Genomic DNA, 19,226 nt, shown 5'->3' with positions numbered 1-19,226 from the left:
ATGCGATCTTAAATCGTCATGCGGGTCTTCATCAGGACTTAGAATTGACAATGGCAACCTGCAGGAGCAAGTAAAGTGCGTGTCAAAAGATGGCCCTTAATACTCAAATTCATGTGGTCCTGATACTACAAAAATGTGGTAATGGGGATGGCCATAACTCACCTAGCCGTTAGTCTAGGATGGCCTAATATTCACACATTGTAGAGCCGAATCACTCATCCAATGGGGTTTCTGAAATTTAAATTCAAATAAATTGAACCTTGGGTGATGGTATTAGATATAGTTTAATCATCCAACCATCACTATTAATACGGAAGAGCTCCACCAACAGTTCAGGGAACTACAAAACACGAATGACCCCTTATAAAATTAATTCGCAAACGTGACATGCAATTTGCTCAAGGGAAAACACACATTTAGACTAACTTCAGCTCTCATCGTAGTAAAGAAAGCGGGTACTGCATATAGACTCAGTTTTTAACAACGCAATTACCCCGGTTAAAACATGTCACTAATCGGAGGCTAGTTGTGGCAGAATCAGTATTAAATTCGATGTTTGCGAAGAATGAAATCAACCACGAAGAATACTACTTAAGAAGTGCATAATTGAGGACCTGGTCATGGCTCACCTCAAAAATCGACTTGTTGGCTACGAGGCTTAGTTGGTTGAATAGTAGCCGTCAAATCCAATTTGGAGCAGAAGTCGTTAGAAAAATCTAACAGCGTCTGTAACATAAACGACAGACGCATGCTTAGTTACATACTCTTGGCAAAGCGAACACAAGAGAAACGCTTCAGCGTATTACTCACAGACTCACTTTCGGTAACAGCAACAAATTGCTTCAAAGCGGTTTTGAATCCCGCTACTGGGCCACCTTTCGTTAATGCGGGGAAACCGCGTTCGAAACGCAATTGACAAACCGGCTGCTATATGTAAATGACCTAGTCCCTCCCTGTATGACGTGAGACGTAGGACGCGCCGTGTTGGTTGCCAAGCAACTCAGGTCGCGTCAAGAAAAACCCAGGGGCAGCTGATGGAACGCCGTAGCCGTCCATCAGTTCTTCACTGACGTCAGACGTCTAATCTTCAATGAAAATTAACGAAGAGTATGCCATGATGGTTACTAGGCAACGGGGATTCCGGCCGAGAGCCGGAAAAAACAGAATACATCCATGTAAACATCCTAATGCTGCTATTGCGCATAGTGATTTTTCACATCAAGCAAAAATGAACAAAAACTGAACGCATGTTTTACAAAGACATTATCACGCTATAATTTGTAAACCAGTCATATGTGCAAAACAAATTTGTTTCAATAAAATTACAAAAGATCTCTCAGCAAGTGAGGCACAATAAGCATTTTCAATTAAATGTGAAGAACGTTTGTTTCAATGAAGTTTCAATAAAGTTTCAAAGAACATATGTGACATGCGCAGAGTTGTATAGGACAACACATAAATCTAAGAAAACAAACAGGGTTTAGACCAGTGTTCACATCAATAGCCTAACCTACTCTAGAAGGAAAATATCAATGGCTGGCAATGTTTAAGTGATATCTGTACATTTGAGGATATATCGAGGTGACAAAAACGAGTAGATTATAATTGACCCATCTGTCTAGATGTTTCCTAGAGCTCATTTAAACCTTGTTGGTCAGTATTAAGGGAATGTATCCACCTACATTCTTTGCTCTTTAGATTAAGTGTAATCGAACCCCCTCTCGGTGCTAAACTTACTTTTTCCAGCACCCACCATTTGATGTTTTCAGGCTGATGGTTCTGCGCAAGAAAATGATCCACCATAGGGGCCCCTTGTGTTCTACATCTGATACGACTCATGTGTTGGAGTATCCTGACTTTTATCTTTTGCGTGGTTTGACCCACATATAATAAGTCACAGGGACAGCTTATTGCATAGATTAGATTGGTACTATTGCAATTTGTGAAACTCAATGATTTGTATGTTCTGTTGTGATAGGTAAAAGAGGATCCCTCCACTGTCAACAGACAGGCTTTACAGTGGCCGCATTTGTGGTGGCCCATGAGGGGAGGTAAGCCCAGTTGGTCTCTGAGTCCAAGGGGTTTTGGTGGTTCAAGATATGCCTTGACAACATTGTCTTTCACACTCCTGCCCCGTTTAAAGGCAAATAATGGTTCCTCAGTAGTTGGAAGCTCACTAGCAACAAGGTTCCAGTATTTTTTCATGATCTTTTTCATGTCATTACTTTTAGTATTGAATGTCGTCACACATACAATACTCTCCATTTTGGGTGTTCTCTCTTTCACTTGTAGGAGTTGGTCTCTCGGGCAATGCCAGGCGCGTTTCCGTGCGCTTTTCAAAAGGCCAGTTGGGTACCCCCTCTCCTTTAGACGAGTGGTGAGGATCTCAGTTTCTTTAAAGAAATCAGCTCGTCGTGTACAATTCCTTCTTAATCTAAGGTATTGACCATATGGGAGGTTGTCTCTCAGGCTGCGTGGGTGGTGAGAGTCATATTTGAGGAGGGTGTTTCTTTCTGTAGGTTTGCGATACAGATCACAAATTAACTGTCCATCATCAACTTCAAATGTTAGATCTAGGAAGTCAATTGTTTTGTTGTCATTCATCATGGTGAATTGGATATCAACCGATCTTGTATGCAACCAGTCATAGAATCGCTTAAGTTCCTCCCCAGTGCCTGACCAAATCATTATCACGTCGTCTATGTAACGTTTCCAAACCATAATATGGTTGATGAATGGGTTTTGATGGCTGTAAAGGTGTTCCTCCTCATATGCATCCATAAAGATATTGGCCAGGCTCGGCGCATAGGTAGCCCCCATCGCAACGCCTTTGCATTGGTAGTAAAATTGCTTCATGAAGATAAAGTAGTTATGTTTCATTGCAATTTCCAAGAGACCAATTAGGAAATCCGTTGGTATCCAATGAGGTCTCATTCTCCTGTCAAGGGTAGCTCTAATCACCTCAAGGGCCCCAGCCTGGGGAATAGAGGTGTAGAGCGAAGATATATCCAGTGTGACGAGTAATTGGGTTTGAGTGTCAAATGGTTGTCCTTCCAAAAGCTGAATAATGTGCATTGTATCACGCACATATGATTTAGTCTCAGGTATCCAAGGTTGTAAGAAATGATCTATAAACTGGTTAAGTGGTTCCAATACAGATCCACAACCAGCTCTATTCCCCAGGCTGGGGCCCTTGAGGTGATTAGAGCTACCCTTGACAGGAGAATGAGACCTCATTGGATACCAACGGATTTCCTAATTGGTCTCTTGGAAATTGCAATGAAACATAACTACTTTATCTTCATGAAGCAATTTTACTACCAATGCAAAGGCGTTGCGATGGGGGCTACCTATGCGCCGAGCCTGGCCAATAGCTTTATGGATGCATATGAGGAGGAACACCTTTACAGCCATCAAAACCCATTCATCAACCATATTATGGTTTGGAAACGTTACATAGACGACGTGATAATGATTTGGTCAGGCACTGGGGAGGAACTTAAGCGATTCTACGACTGGTTGAATACAAGATCGGTTGATATCCAATTCACCATGATGAATGACAACAAAACAATTGACTTCCTAGATCTAACATTTGAAGTTGATGATGGACAGTTAATTTGTGATCTGTATCGCAAACCTACAGAAAGAAACACCCTCCTCAAATATGACTCTCACCACCCACGCAGCCTGAGGGACAACCTCCCATATGGTCAATACCTTAGATTAAGAAGGAATTGTACACGACGAGCTGATTTCTTTAAAGAAACTGAGATCCTCACCACTCGTCTAAAGGAGAGGGGGTACCCAACTGGCCTTTTGAAACGCGCACGGAAACGCGCCTAGTATTGCCCGAGAGACCAACTCCTACAAGTGAAAGAGAGAACACCCAAAATGGAGAGTATTGTATGTGTGACGACATTCAATACTAAAAGTAATGACATGAAAAAGATCATGAAAAAATACTGGAACCTTGTTGCTAGTGAGCTTCCAACTACTGAGGAACCATTATTTGCCTTTAAACGGGGCAGGAGTGTGAAAGACAATGTTGTCAAGGCATATCTTGAACCACCAAAACCCCTTGGACTCAGAGACCAACTGGGCTTACCTCCCCTCATGGGCCACCACAAATGCGGCCACTGTACAGCCTGTCTGTTGACAGTGGAGGGATCCTCTTTTACCTATCACAACAGAACATACAAATCATTGAGTTTCACAAATTGCAATAGTACCAATCTAATCTATGCAATAAGCTGTCCCTGTGACTTATTATATGTGGGTCAAACCACGCAAAAGATAATAGTCAGGATACTCCAACACATGAGTCGTATCAGATGTAGAACACAAGGAGCCCCTATGGAGGATCATTTTCTTGCGCAGAACCATCAGCCTGAAAACATCAAATGGTGGGTGCTGGAAAAAGTAAGTTTAGCACCGAGAGGGGTTCTATTACACTTAATCTAAAGAGAAAAGAATGTAGGTGGATACATTCCCTTAATACTGTCCAACAAGGTTTGAATGAGCTCGAGGAAACATCTAGACAGATGGGTCAATTATAATCTACTCGTTTTTGTCACCTCGATATATCCTCAAATGTACAGATATCACTTAAACATTGCCAGCCATTGATATTTTCCTTCTAGAGTAGGTTAGGCTATTGATGTGAACACTGGTCTAAACCCTGTTTGTTTTCTTAGATTTATGTGTTGCGCAGAGTTGTATAGGACATGTCACCTATGTTCTTTGAAACTTTATTGAAACTTTATTGAAACAAACGTTCTTCACATTTAATTGAAAATGCTTATTGTGCCTCACTTTCTGAGAGATCTTTTGTAATTTTATTGAAACAAATTTGTTTTGCACATATGACTGGTTTACAAATTATAGCGTGATAATGTCTTTGTAAAACATGCGTTCAATTTTTGTTCATTTTTGCTTGATGTGAAAAATCACTATGCGCAATAGCAGCATTAGGATGTTTACATGGATGTATTCTGTTTTTTCCGGCTCTCGGCCGGAATCCCTGTTGCCTAGTAACCATCATGGCATACTCTTCGTTAATTTTCATTGAAGATTAGACGTCTGACGTCAGTGAAGAACTGACGGACGGCTACGGCGTTCCATCAGCTGCCCCTGGGTTTTTCTTGACGCGACCTGAGTTGCTTGGCAACCAACACGGCACGTAATACGTCTCACGTCATACAGGGAGGGACTAGGTCATTTACATATAGCAGCCGGTTTGTCAATCGCGTTTCGAACGTGGTTTCCCCACATTAACGAAAGGTGGCCCAGTAGCGGGATTCAAAACCGCTTTGAAGCAATTTGTTGCTGTTACCGAAAGTGAGTCTGTGAGTAATACACTGAAGCGTTTCTCTTGTGTTCGCTTTGCCAAGAGTATGTAAGTAAGCATGCGTCTGTCGTTTATGTTACAGACGCTGTTAGATTTTTCTAACGACTTCTGCTCCAAATTGGATTTGACGGCTACTATTCAACCAACTAAGCCTCGTAGCCAACAAGTCGATTTTTGAGGTGAGCCATGACCAGGTCCTCAATTATGCACTTCTTAAGTAGTATTCTTCGTGGTTGATTTCATTCTTCGCAAACATCGAATTTAATACTGATTCTGCCACAACTAGCCCCCGATTAGTGACATGTTTTAACCGGGGTAATTGTGTTGTTAAAAACTGAGTCTATATGCAGTACCCGCTTTCTTTACTACGATGAGAGCTGAAGTTAGTCTAAATGTGTGTTTTCCCTTGAGCAAATTGCATGTCACGTTTGCGAATTAATTTTATAAGGGGTCATTCAATTAGCCCCCGTCTAGTGACGTTTTCATCAGGGTAATTGCATTGTTAAAAACTGAGTCTACATGCATTACCCGCTTTCTTTACTACGATGAGAGCTGAAGTTAGTCTAAATGTGTGTTTTCCCTTGAGCAAATTGCATGTCATGTTTGCGAATTAATTTTATAAGGGGTCATTCGTGTTTTGTAGTTCCCTGAACTGTTGGTGGAGCTCTTCCGTATTAATAGTGATGGTTGGATGATTAAACTATATCTAATACCATCACCCGAGGTTCAATTTATTTGAATTTAAATTTCAGAAACCCCATTGGATGAGTGATTCGGCTCTACAATGTGTGAATATTAGGCCATCCTAGACTAACGGCTAGGTGAGTTATGGCCATCCCCATTACCACATTTTTGTAGTATCAGGACCACATGAATTTGAGTATTAAGGACCATCTTTTGACACACACTTTACTTGCTCCTGCAGGTTGCCATTGTCAATTCTAAGTCCTGATGAAGACCCGCATGACGATTTAAGATCGCATATATAGGGTTGAAACGTCGACAGTACCTAGGACCAGTTCAAGACCCGGTTTCATATAGAACTTGAGTTATCCGTGGAAACTGTGTCATTGTGCTTTTCTCTAATACTGGCCCGTTTTTATTTTGTATATAAAACTTTTGTATTCACTTTGTATATATTATGCACTAACTGTGTCACTTATGTCACTATGTCACTGATTCACAAATTCACTTTAATGTTCACAACTTTGGTAGCCTTGCCTCGCTAAAAAGAATGATATGGGTGTTAATATAAATGATGCAATTTATATATAAAGAATATTCTGCCACCCAACAAATCTGATTTCATCGTGATTTGTACATTGTCATTTTTTCATGTGGTCCCCTTAAATACAATTTTCTTCATGATTAGTTTTTCCTTTTTTGATTGATGCATGTAGTTTCTTTTGATCCAATCGCAAAACAAAGTAATTGCTTGAACATACCCGTCAGAACCACTGTACTTTATATCACGGATACATGATCGGCATTTATCAATAGTTGTACGGTGCAATGTTATTAAATGGGGTTGGAAGGAAGGACAGAGCTGGAAACTGTAGCTTGGTAATTTTGAATTTCTACTCCTAATCGGATATGAATCATTTTCGTTTTTTGTACTATTCATTTGTCCTGTCGGTGAGCATTACCCATGCCCTTAACCCAATAATATATTCTTTCCTCTTCCTTTCTATCCTGTCCTCCTTTGTGTCCTTTACACTTGGCCATCTGACCATGTTTGACTCATTGTGAAATCTTCTTTGTTCTCCTCATTTTGTTCTTCACTTTCTTTTCACTATTCACAACAATATAATTATATTAAGAGCCTTGAGAAACCCCCAGGCCTGCGCACCGCAGGGGTTGAAACACGCGTTGGATATCCTTCTTTTTCGCCTCAGTTCAGGATGAACAATATTAAATAGAATAAAAGCATCCTAATTTTTGATTAACCTTGACTTTTTTTTTAACCCATTGGGGAAAACGACCACATTGGAAGATACAGTTTTCATCCCTGTCCTCCATCTTAACCAAGCATTCAGTCTCAATGGGTTAGGGGATTTCCCATTTTCCTGCTCAACTTGAGCTCAGAAGTTTGCCCGTGCAGCAATGTATCTAAGCAAATGATGATTTATTTTACTTTCTTCTGTGGGTACTACCGATTATTTACGAGAATGTATTTAGTACCTTTTTTGAGGCTTAAAAATATGGTAAATTCCAACAATCTTTTAGGTATCTGCAAGATTTAACCAACAATGAAACCTGTTGTTGCGTAAGTTTGCTTCTCAAGGCAGCCGTACGTTCAGGAAGCACTATCCACTTTGACTAACATCTTGTACTTTTTTAGACTATTCACCTATGCATGCCATGTTTTTACTTGCGTTCTATATGATACATGTTGGTCCCCGTTAATGTGCATTTAAATTTTTTTTGTATGTATTTAAAACTGCTTTTATGGCCGGTCTCCCTGCTGAATAAATATGTTTTTGATTTGATTTGAAGTGCAAAGAGCAAACAATGGACTTCATACAGGCTTCTTTGAATTCTTTGCATAGCGCCACGGTATCCTCTGTGCATAAACATGCACTTTACAAAAAAGCTTCTAAAGACCGAAATATTATATAATACTCTTTATGAAGTGCCTATCTCTTCCCACCTAGAAGAAATCATCACGTTTTACAAGGCTATAAAAGTAACCAATGATGTTTTCCATCAACTTCTTTCTTTAATTGATTTTCATTATCAAGAGATCATAAAGAAAAAGCAAATGACATATTGTTTCTTGGCCTGATGGCAGTACCGCTGATGAACTTCCTTCGGGCTGAGTGGCAATTACTCTTCCTTACACACATTAATTTTATGAATTAAACACAGGCTGATATAGATTCCTGATACACATCAAGTATCTTTTTAAGATTGGCTTCATCTTCCTATGTCATTAGACAATCTTCTCCACACCGTCACTCAACTTCTCATCGGTATAAAATCATTTCAAGCTGATTTCGTCAGCCGTTGGCCATTCTTGTACATCATAGAACGGTCAATCATGGATTGGACCAATAGTCGGCAGCCAGTGCATTGCCACCCATCTCTTTTCCAACAAGAGGTGATACAGTGCTGAAAATGTTTATTGCATACCGATTTTCTTTAGTATAAGAAAAAGACACGTTTTATTGGGGCTAAGTTAATCAGGTTTCCTGTGATCCTTTTTAGATGAATCACTGTTTGTACTCAGTAATCTGTTACCACTCTGCACGATCAAATCGTATTAAAAAAATCCTTATTGCCTTGTCCACAGCGTGGGTCAGAGCCAGAGAGAGTAGGGTGCGTTGTATACATAACAGCATGGATAAAGTATATGCTATGGAGGAATTTGAACTGAATAAGGCAGAAATGGGCCTTACTAAATACGTTCTTAGTATACACCAACATTTTATGTCCGGATTCGGGTTGGGATGAGATCCCAAAGGATAACAGCCAACAGTCTCAGCCATCCAGATGCTCCATCCCAAAGTACAGGATAATCATCACTGGCGTCTCTAGAGGAGAGCCAAATGGGGTCCCTGCACACCTCAATTTATCCTGACAAGCGAACCCCTTTGTGCCCCCACCAGATCTGCTGAATGTCCCAGGAGGTGACACAGAAAAAAATAAATAGACCCTGCCCCTTGCCACACACATTAATTTGTTCAACTATCTTTCATTGCAAAGCTGTGTTTGCTTAACATGTTTAATTCTGGCTTTTTATATAGGTGAGTATTTATATATAAATATAGTTATATATACATATACAGTCAGATTTAAACATTTTGCACAAGTATATCTATAATATATCTATATATATATATATATATATATATATATATATATATATATCTGTACACACTTCTAAAGACGCCACCAACAATAATACATCAGTTAGGAACCCTGGGTCTAATGAGAGAGGGGTAAGACATAATGGATATTATCTCAGAATGGTGCCAACAGTAGCTTGGGATCCTCTCAGAACCACCTCTCGATAATATTGACAGAACACAGAGACATGCAAAAACTGGCATAATCTGGTGAACAAACAAGTATAAGAATACAGGGCAAGAAAAAGTGTGCTATCAGTTTACCTCTCGTTTAGCTGGAAGTGTTGTGACTTGCTTCAGTCCTACCAGGAGACAGGCTCAGACACAAAGACACGAAGGATAGGAGCTAGTACTACTGAGTTGAAATAGGCAGGGCGCTTGTGTTGGGGAGATTCTTAGTTAGAGGAAAACCCATGTTTGTAAGCCTGAAGGAATTTATGGTCTCTGCACACAAGCATGTATTCTGTTGTCCTAGTAATTAAGAATGTGATTGAAGAATAGGAGCAGGAGCCTGAATTAGCCAAGAGTACACATAATCTGATAAGAAGACTTGGGAGAAGTGCAATAAAGCACACATATACAAAATAAGTATTTAAATGGTTTGTTACGCATTGTAAGAAATACAATAAAGAATGTGTAGGAAATAGGTTACAAATTTAGGGACACAAGTGATGAGATGTTTTCTGTACCAAATCGTAACTGCTGAGTAACCTTTTATTTGACCTTTTGTAAGAAATATTGTTCATGTTGCTATTTAAGTGGTTGCCTCTGAAGCAGCAAATTAAGACCGGCTGTTTACCTGTTTAGAGATAGCTGCTCTCCCTGCCACAACAATAAACCTGATTTTGCCCTACCAAGAGGAGTCTTGTCTTTTTCTTTATTTTACGTTTCTCCACAACACTTACATAATTTCCTTCAGAGGAGTAATGGATGTAGGTGAGAAAAGGTGCCTAGGAGGGAGGTGAACAAAAAAGGCAAGAATGGAGAAGAGGTTCAGGGGAAAAAGGGACCAAAAGGGGAAAAGTAATAAAGTGTTGGGATGTAAGGTTTGGTGACAAACTTGACGGAAGTGGAATAAGCTGAAAATGCTAAGACATGTTGGGAGGCGCCTAGCTACTGCCTATGTGAATATTGTACAGCAGCTCTGCCCCTCCTCCATCTCCCCGGCAGTCACACATGTATCCCAGAATTGAGGATCACTTAGTTCTCATGCTAGTTTCCATGTTCCCACCTTTCATATTATGCATGCCTGACCTCTGATCCTGAATGAGGATTGGAACCTAGGATATCAGACCCTATGTCCTACAGACATTGTCATGTAATGTTTCGACCTTAGGCCTCCATGTCTGGATACAGGGCTGTAACCTAGTCAGGTATGTGTTAAACAATAGGGTAAGTATTTAGAAAGGATTCTAACAAAATACTGTGCATTAGAACACTGATCATACAGGTACGTCTCACAAAGATATAATCTACTCCTGGTGGGGAGGTGAATAAAATGAGTAGAACAAGGCACTGGCTCTTTCCATACACAAAAAGATGATGGATGGAATGCTGAACATAGTCAAACATTCACCCCAGTCACAGATCTGGGTTAAAGCCATTGTGGTTTTGCTCACCATGCCACCCCAGCTTGGACTCAGCCATATACAAATCAGTCTTGACCCTGCTCCCCATGGGAACCGTCCAGCCCGAACTTCCCGGCCAGTTCCTTCCTGGACCGGAAAACAAGCATCCTGGGACCGGTTTTGGGGTATCACCTCTTATCAGCCAGGCTAGCTGGAATCCATTGGCAAAGGTAGCACATGACCCATGTCTCAGCATACCCTTCCCACTTAAGGCGACTATAGCAACACAAAAAGATGATGGATGGAATGCTGAACATAGTCAAACATTCACTCCCAAATCTGGGTTAAATCCATTGTGCTCACTATGCCATTGGTTTCGAGCTAGCCTAGCTTATGTTATGTTATGTTATGTTATTGTAATTTATAGCGCGCACAGCTATTCCTAGGAGTGTCCCGGCGCGAGCTAAGAGGATAGTGACACAAAGGCAGTTAAAACAAGAATGTTTTGAGGTGCTTCCTGAACAGCAATGAATCCTGAATAGCACGTAAGGATAGTGGCAGTGCATTCCACAGCATGACAGCCTTAGAAGCAAGAGATCTACCCCCATACGATGAAGACGAACGCGTGGGGTGGACGCAAGGAGCTGAGAAGAAGATCTCAAAAGCCTGGTAGGCCTGTAGAAAGAGAAGCGCTTCCTAAGATAGAGAGGCCCTCCATCATATAAAGCGCAATGAGCAAGAACCAGAGCCTTGAATTCAACGCGTTTCTTGACTGGCAGCCAGTGCAGCAAGTGGAGCGAAGGCGCGATACAGTTTCTGATGGGAAGATTAACCACCAGCCGGGTTGCCGCGTTCTGAATAGCCTGCAATCTTTTAAGTAGATAGTCAGGAAGGCCAACATAGAGACCGTTAGCATAGTCAAGACGAGAGAGGATCAAAGCCCGGACCACTGTTTCCTTAGCTGGTCTAGGTAGCAAAGGTAAAACTTTCGCAGGGATCTGAGAATACCGAAACAGCAGCCTGTAAGTTTTTTAATCTGAGTTTGAAAGGACAGCTGCTCATCAAACCAGACCCCCAAGTTTTTGACTGGGAGACCCGTGCAGGAAGGAGAGGGATAGGCTGAGGGCCAGAGAGAGTCTCTAAAATGAGGAGGAAATTTACCATAAAGTAAGATTTCCGTCTTATCCTCATTGCACTTCAATTGAGCGCCGGATAGCCAATGAAAGACTGCTGACAGACAGCCCTGTACTCTGGTAGTAGAGATATCAGATTTACCCCATGTGAACAGGAGCTGAGTGTCGTCGGCATATGCAACAACCTTTGCCCCACATTCCTCTGCCAGTTGAACTAAGGGTGTGACATAAATATTAAAAAGCAGGGGACTCAGCGAGGATCCCTGAGGCACACCGGTAGTCACAGGCTGAGGAGGAGACGCAAAAGGCGGGAGCCAGACCTGTTGAGACCGTAGAGAGAGAAAAGATTTCAGCCACTTCCAGGCCTGACCTGTAATGCCGATATCAGCTTATGAGGAGTAATACCCCGAAACTGGTTTGAGGATGCTTGTTTCTGGTCTAGGGAGGACTTGGCCTGGCAGTTCGGGCTGGACTGTTCCCATGGGGAACACGGTCAAGACTGATTTTCATATAAAGCTGGATTCAAACTGGAATGGCATGCTGAGCAAAAAATGATGGATTTAGGCTCAGATCTCTGTACTGGGGGAATGTATGACAATAATTAGCATGTTGTCTATCATCTTTTTATGTTGCTCCCTCCATGCACCATTAGGACCAAAACAATTTGGTAAATTGAATAATAAGTCTCTATGCAGGGCCTAGCATAATTGATGACCTATCCAACACACCTTATAGTTGCACTACTATATTATCCAGCCAACTTATCGAATGTCCAGCAATGGCGACATGACCTTCAGTGACCTCAGGAAAGAGGACACATCATTAATGTGCTTTTTCACGTCAGTTGTGACTTTGAATAGGGCCCATCTATCTATCCAGAGGCCCTCCTCTCCAGAATTTAGAGTATGAGAAAGAATACAAGCCCTCCCTGCCGCTTTTTTGCTAGTTTGTCATGCACCTGAATATTCAACGATCACCTGTGTTTCCTTTACTAAAGTAGTCCCAATTCTCACATCTTAAAAAAATGAAAGCAACCTATACCTCTTTGCATCACTATTTAGGTTATGGGCATTCCATTCATAACCTTCACATATTCCGCCATGCATTAGTCATGTATGTATTAAGGATCCTCATCATGGATAGGAAACATGCTGTCCCTCCCCAAGTGAACCACCACCTCAATATTTCAAAGAACAGTACCCATCACAGAAGTAAAGGCCAAAGCAAACATTTCTACTCTAGTGAAAGTAGCACCTACCTCTGTCCATGACAACTACAGGCTGTAACCACTGAAGACGTGACTAGGTGGTGCCAGCATTTGACACTCAAGGGGTTACCATTGGTCTACTCCAGCATGGTTCCAAATGACTCAGGAAGTTACTTACATCCTTATAGCCCACCATCATCAGCAAGGCACCATATGGAAATGTCATATTTAATGAACATCCCCAACGACACACCTCCCACCTGTAAGTTAAAACAAGTGAGTAACAAGATAACAACCAAGCAGAGGACATCAGTTGCCAATGTACATTCTTTGATAATTCTCAGTTTTCCCTTGTTCACCTTAAATGTAGTCTGCATTCCACCGACTTAGACAATTTCCTCAACCATTGTTCACATTGTGTGTGCTCCAGAAATATCTTAATCACAAGACCCTCCCATTGGGCTGCTTTGTTTTTGTGTGTGCTGATATTTTGCTGCTGTATTTTGGAAATTCGAAGAGCAAGCGATCATATCCAACAGTGGTGCACCTGGTTTCAGGATAGGTGCCACTGTTCTTATTCCAAATAGAGAATGATTTTGACAGAGCCTTGGGGTATGCACTTCTCAAGATTCACTTTTCAGGAGCAATTCTGCTGAGGAACCCTAACTGTAGACCGCATGTTGCCATATTGATTGTGATGGTATCAGCCCCATTCTCTGTAAATTTAGATCTTTTTATGACTTCCCTAAGATCTAAAGTAATGAGATTTATCTCCAGTGACAAACTGTCTGTTGTAGTTACAGTGCAGACCGAGAGTCCTTAAGCACTGCTATTAGAAGATTTGTGGTTGGGTCCAGTGAAGAAGAACGTTCATCCATCATCACAACAGGTGTTTCTGCTAAAGGCGCTTCTGGATGGAAGTGTGCTGTAAGATCTTGTTTATATGTTTGCTTGTACTTCCCTGCGTATATAAAGGCACCATAAGTTGCTGGTTAGCCTGCTCTAACCTCTTCCAATTTTGAAGTGAGCGGATGAGGACATCATTTGTTGGATTCTCATAGGATTGTGGATGGGGCTGAGGAGTGCTCTCATATTTTACCTGCGAGCTGGTATTTTGCTAGCCATGCCCCCTTCCTTCTACTGCTTTGATTTCTTTATATAACGCTGTGATAACTTTATGGGGCAAATGCACTCTTATCAAAAGACTCTGAAAACAGAACATAACTCATCATACAGAATGCACTATTATTTGCCCTCTGCCACACTGTTGCAAAGGGAGCATAAGATATTCCAATGTGGTAACAGTAGTTGCTGCTTAAATTTTTGCCTTCTAACCGTAGAGAATGACAATATTTTGAGTGACTGAAATTTGTCCCTTCAAATTAACATTATAACAAGATAGTGTTGTAAAAGTTGCACTGAACTCCACAGGTTTTCTAGTACCTAAAATATTTAGAAAAAGTGTAACATTAAGAACTGTGTCAACAGCTGTTGGCTTAGAGTGAGAAGTGTGCAGAACTACTTCTACAGATATCATAGCATAGTTATACTGAAAATGAATGTCAGTTTAAAGCTTCCTATTCAAAAATTATATTTTTCCATTTAGGTGAAAGCCCAACCAATTCTGTGAGCTGCCCAGAAGACATGGAAGCATCACCTTGTTTACATATCAGGTCTCCGCATGAGGTAAGCTTGTACCTCTATCACTTATCATTTATCATATTTTGCTGGCATGGGTTAGCTCTGCTTCCATCAAAATAGTTTTATCACTTTTATCTATTCTAATGTATACTTATATTGCCATTTGCATTGCAAATGTTAGACATCAACTCACATGGTGACCAAGGCTGATCCGTTATGGATGGTTGATACAGTTGCATTTGATCTTCGACATTTGTATCCTGTTGTTAACCACTGACTAATCTATTCAAAAGTTACCCTATGGTAACTCCAATACTCCTAGTGCAAGACTTTCTCCAAAGTAATCTTGTATCATAGTTTTTGGGGGGCAGATAGTGGCTACACTTGACGAAAGAAGATAAACAACTCTTCTACCTAATGAGTAGTGGGGAGTCCAGCACAATTCACAGAAGAAAAATTGGGTTTTGTGAGTTGATTTAAATCTGCAGTATTTTATCTTCTCTTCTCGGGGATTTTCCAATTGGTCAGTAGTTTTCTCCCTGCACAAAAACAGTAGGTATTAGCTTAGTATTGTCCGTTCGGAGTGACAATAAGCAATCTAACTATTATCCAGGTTTGTTGTATTACAATGCCACTTTACTATTGAAAATGCATAGATATACAGTTTAACGCTTACATTAATTGATAAATACCTACAAATTTGCCTTTTTTCGTTTGAACCCAGCATTGAAGTTTGATGTGGATAATGCGTTCAGTTTTCCAACAGAAATTCTGAACCTCCTCACCTGTGCCCAAAAACATACGGGGCCCTTCTAAGCTCGAGTCTCCCCAGCATATTTAGGATCTCCATGCAACCTTTTGGGAATATAGTGTGAGGTCACGGTGTTAATAAAGCACATCTCTATGCAGGTTTGCTGGGAGATGGTTTGAATGCAATCTTCCAAATTAGTGACACTTTTACATCCCTTGAAGCCTAGATTAAAGCAAGTCAGCTCTGCCTCAAAGTCCTAAAACACTGGGCCAGGTTTATGACTTGACAGATGGTACCCCGTCCGTCAGGGTGGCAGAGGACGTTGCAAACACAAGGAGATGATGGACGGAGAGCTGAAATGTTTCAGACGCTCACCCCCAGTCACAAATCCGGGTTGAATCCATCATCGTTCTTTAGCTCACTTCACCACCCCAGTTCAGACACAGATATATTCAAATCAGTCTTGACGCTGTGCCTCATGGGAACAGTCCAGCCCGAACAGGTCAAGCCATGTCTTTCCTGGACCGAAAACAAGCATCCTGGGACCGGTTTCAGGCTAACAGCCCTCATCAGCCAGGCTAGCTTGAATCCAGTGGTAAAGTGAGCAAGGGACCCACGTCTGGGCATACCCTGCCAACTTAGGGCGAACAAAGCAAACACAAGGAGATGATGAACGGAGCGCTGAAACTTTTCAGACACTCACCCCAGTCACAGATCTGGGTTGAATCCATCATTGTTCTTTAGCTCACTTCGCCATCACAGTTCGGACACAGTTATACGCAAATCAGTCTTGACCCTGTGCCTCATGGGAACAGTCCAGCCCGAACTGCCAAGCCTGGTCTTCCCTGGACCGGAAACAAGCATCCTGGGACCAGTTTCGAACGCTAACTTTGCCATCCTCACGGACTACCCTCTGTCAAATTTAGATGACTTCTGGGCCAGTGGTCATCTCTGTACATTGAATAGAAGATTTTTTGGGACATCTGCCGTTGGTTTTGATGGCCGTTCACCAAACTTGTCCCAAAGCGGGATTCTTTTCTGAAAAATAAAAAACGAATGATTTCCACACCACAGGAGTTTCTCCCAGGGTGTGTGGTGAGGGCAGTCAGCAGTTTTTAATTTTTGTGTCCTTCACTGCCAGGCTTTTCCTGGTGGTGAGGGACATCAAAAAAAGACTTCACACTGGCCACTTCCTGTTTCTACTGCCAAACTTTTCCAAAATAGGGTGGGTGGCGTAACGTCCTTCCTCTGACAACCCCTACTTCGGGCTGTTGGAGGCTGTTTTCAGTCAACAGAGCCAACGGGGCTCTGTCAACGGAAACCTTAAGGTCCGCTCATCGCTCATCTCTAAATGAGCCGGGGAGACCAAGGGTTTGGCAGACAAGGCACTGAATTGCATGTGTAACAGAGTTTCCGGTCCGCCAAACTCTATATCAGGCTCTTTGTTCTGAACTCTTGGATCTCCCAGTGCTATTTTCTCCCTCTAATTATCTTATACCACTCATGGGTCCATAAATCTTCATTACAAAGCACAGGAACATTTGGAGGCGACTGTCCAACCTGGGGTAACAAATGATGGGGCGGGAATTTCAATGTGGCCCTAGTGGAGACGCTAGATCACTCTGGGTTGCGCGAACAACATTTGCGCTATGTCGGAGTGCTGAATACATTAATCACAGACGATCAACTCACAGGCGTATGGCGTCATACTCACCCGAACACACAAGGGCATGTGCCTCTCCTAACACAACACATGATCACGGTTAGATTACTGGATTGTTTCAAAGGATGTGCTTGCCTGTACAACTAGCTCTGCGCACCTCTCACACACGCTCTCCGATCACTCCCCAGTACTCCTAATGCTGCCGGTCCCCCAGACTGTTCCCCGAGCTTTTGAGTGGCGACTCCCTCCCCCACCCCCCCAAATGCTTAACGGGATGGTGCTTTCAGAGAGGAGATCCGCGTAGCAATCACAGAGTATTTTGCGCACAACGTTGGGACGGTCGAATCGCCCTCCACTCTGTGGGAGGCCTTTAAAGTGGTGATACGCAGAACCTGCATTGCGTAGCAGGCCGGGGTCTTGCAGGCGCTACGTGGCACACTAGGTAAACTTGAAGAGGAAATTTGGGTATTAGAGGGGGACTATTACAGGGCACCTAAACCCTGCCATACTACCGGCCGTCAGAGAGAAACTTTCATACCTTAAAGAAGAGGCAGAGTGAGAAACTCACAATCCCAGTTAAGAGGCAAGGGTGTGTAAATATGGGAAGGGAGATCGCCCGGTTAAGACATTAGCCAGCATACTACGCAAGTCCCATGCCGCCACTTATGTGTCGGAATTAAGAGATGCCGATACCCAGCTAATCTCTTCGTAATCACAACTACTGGAAGTAATGTCAACCTTCTATGCTAAGTTATACACCACCGGCCTAGATAGAGAACCAGAGACACTGTATGAGTTTTTTTACACCATCCAGCTCCAATAGCCCGACCAAAGTCACAGAGAGTATGTAGACTCGCCGATCACACCAGCGCAGGCAATCGCTACCATGCCGGCTGACAAAACCCCGGGCCTCGACGGGCTAACACCAACCTTTTACAAAGAATATGCCCCTATTCTAATCCCACATCTCATTGAAATGTATGATGAATCATTAACATTGGGGGATCTCCCCCCCCCCCTAAAGAGAGGCAATGATAGTGACCATTCTTAGACCAGACAAACCCGCAGACCTTTGCGACTCATATCGCCCACTTTCCTTATTAAACGAAGATAATAAAATATATGCGAAAGCCTTGGCAAACCGCTTGCTGCCCCTCCTGCCATTGATTGTACGGCCGGATCAATTGGGCTTAATCCCCGGTCGAACGACTTCTCACATCTCCACACTATTTTCGCGATCATGCACCACATACACCCAGATCTCCCGGCAGTGGCCGACTTACTGGACGTCACTAAAGCTTTTGTTTTGTTTTAAATATCTTTTTATTAGGTTCAGCAGTAAGTATGCATACATTGTTAATCATTATTTCAACAGTTACATAGTACATCATTGGTCACTAAAGCTTTTGACACATTAGAATGGCATTTTCTCTTTCCCATGCTACGAAGGCTGGGTCTGAGCCACAATTTCATCCTGAAAATTCAACTCTTATACACTCTACCTACTGCACTTCAGGGTAAATGGAGGCATCTCTGGGCCCATAAGCATTACCCGTGGCACTTGGCAGGGCTGCCCCCTCTCGCCGATTCCATTCACGATAGCAATGGAGCCACTTGGGGCTAGGCTTAGACAGCACCACGCAGAACAAGGTATTAGCTGCACCACACATGGCTTAATTGTTTCCATGTATGCCATGATGTGGAGCTCTACGTTAAAAACCCGAACACAAATTTAGAACCAGTGATACATGAGGTGATCCAGTACGGTGGATTCTCTGGGATGCAGATAAATTGGTCCAAGTCGATTTTATGCCCACTGATGGATTCGGCTGCGCCCTATGCTGGTGAATACTAGCTGAAATGGACGGATGAACCAGTCAAATATCTAGGCATATAGCTGAGTAAAGACCCAGATGAACTATAGAGAGCGAATTATGGGCGTGCCATGGAGTGGTTGATGACCCGGATCCCACTTTGGATCAAACTGCCTCACTCACTGGCCGCATAGCTGTTTGCAAGAAAGGTGGTATTTCCAACGTTCTTGTACCTCTTTGTGAATATTCCT

At 42.3% G+C, this 19,226-nt stretch overlaps 1 protein-coding gene across 5 annotated transcripts in view; it reads left to right on the top strand.

Annotated features, from left to right (window-relative positions):
* The window catches only part of ZGRF1 (zinc finger GRF-type containing 1), a 619,324-nt gene that overhangs the window by 167,678 nt on the left and 432,420 nt on the right, over nucleotides 1-19,226 (top strand). For all 5 annotated transcript variants that reach the window (XR_014978114.1, XM_085641436.1, XM_085641435.1 and 2 more), the window contains exon 7: nucleotides 14,713-14,792. Coding sequence is in view for 4 of the 5 variants with exons in the window: in XM_085641436.1 (XP_085497562.1) it covers nucleotides 14,713-14,792 (80 nt within the window). In the remaining variant the exon portion in view is untranslated. The remainder of the gene's footprint in view (nucleotides 1-14,712; nucleotides 14,793-19,226) is intronic.

This window comes from Triturus cristatus, chromosome 2_2, assembly GCF_964204655.1.
Source record: "Triturus cristatus chromosome 2_2, aTriCri1.1, whole genome shotgun sequence".
Classification (NCBI taxonomy): Eukaryota; Metazoa; Chordata; class Amphibia; order Caudata; family Salamandridae; genus Triturus; species Triturus cristatus.
Note: the sequence above shows the minus strand (reverse complement) of the source record. Positions and strands in the feature narration are given on the sequence as shown.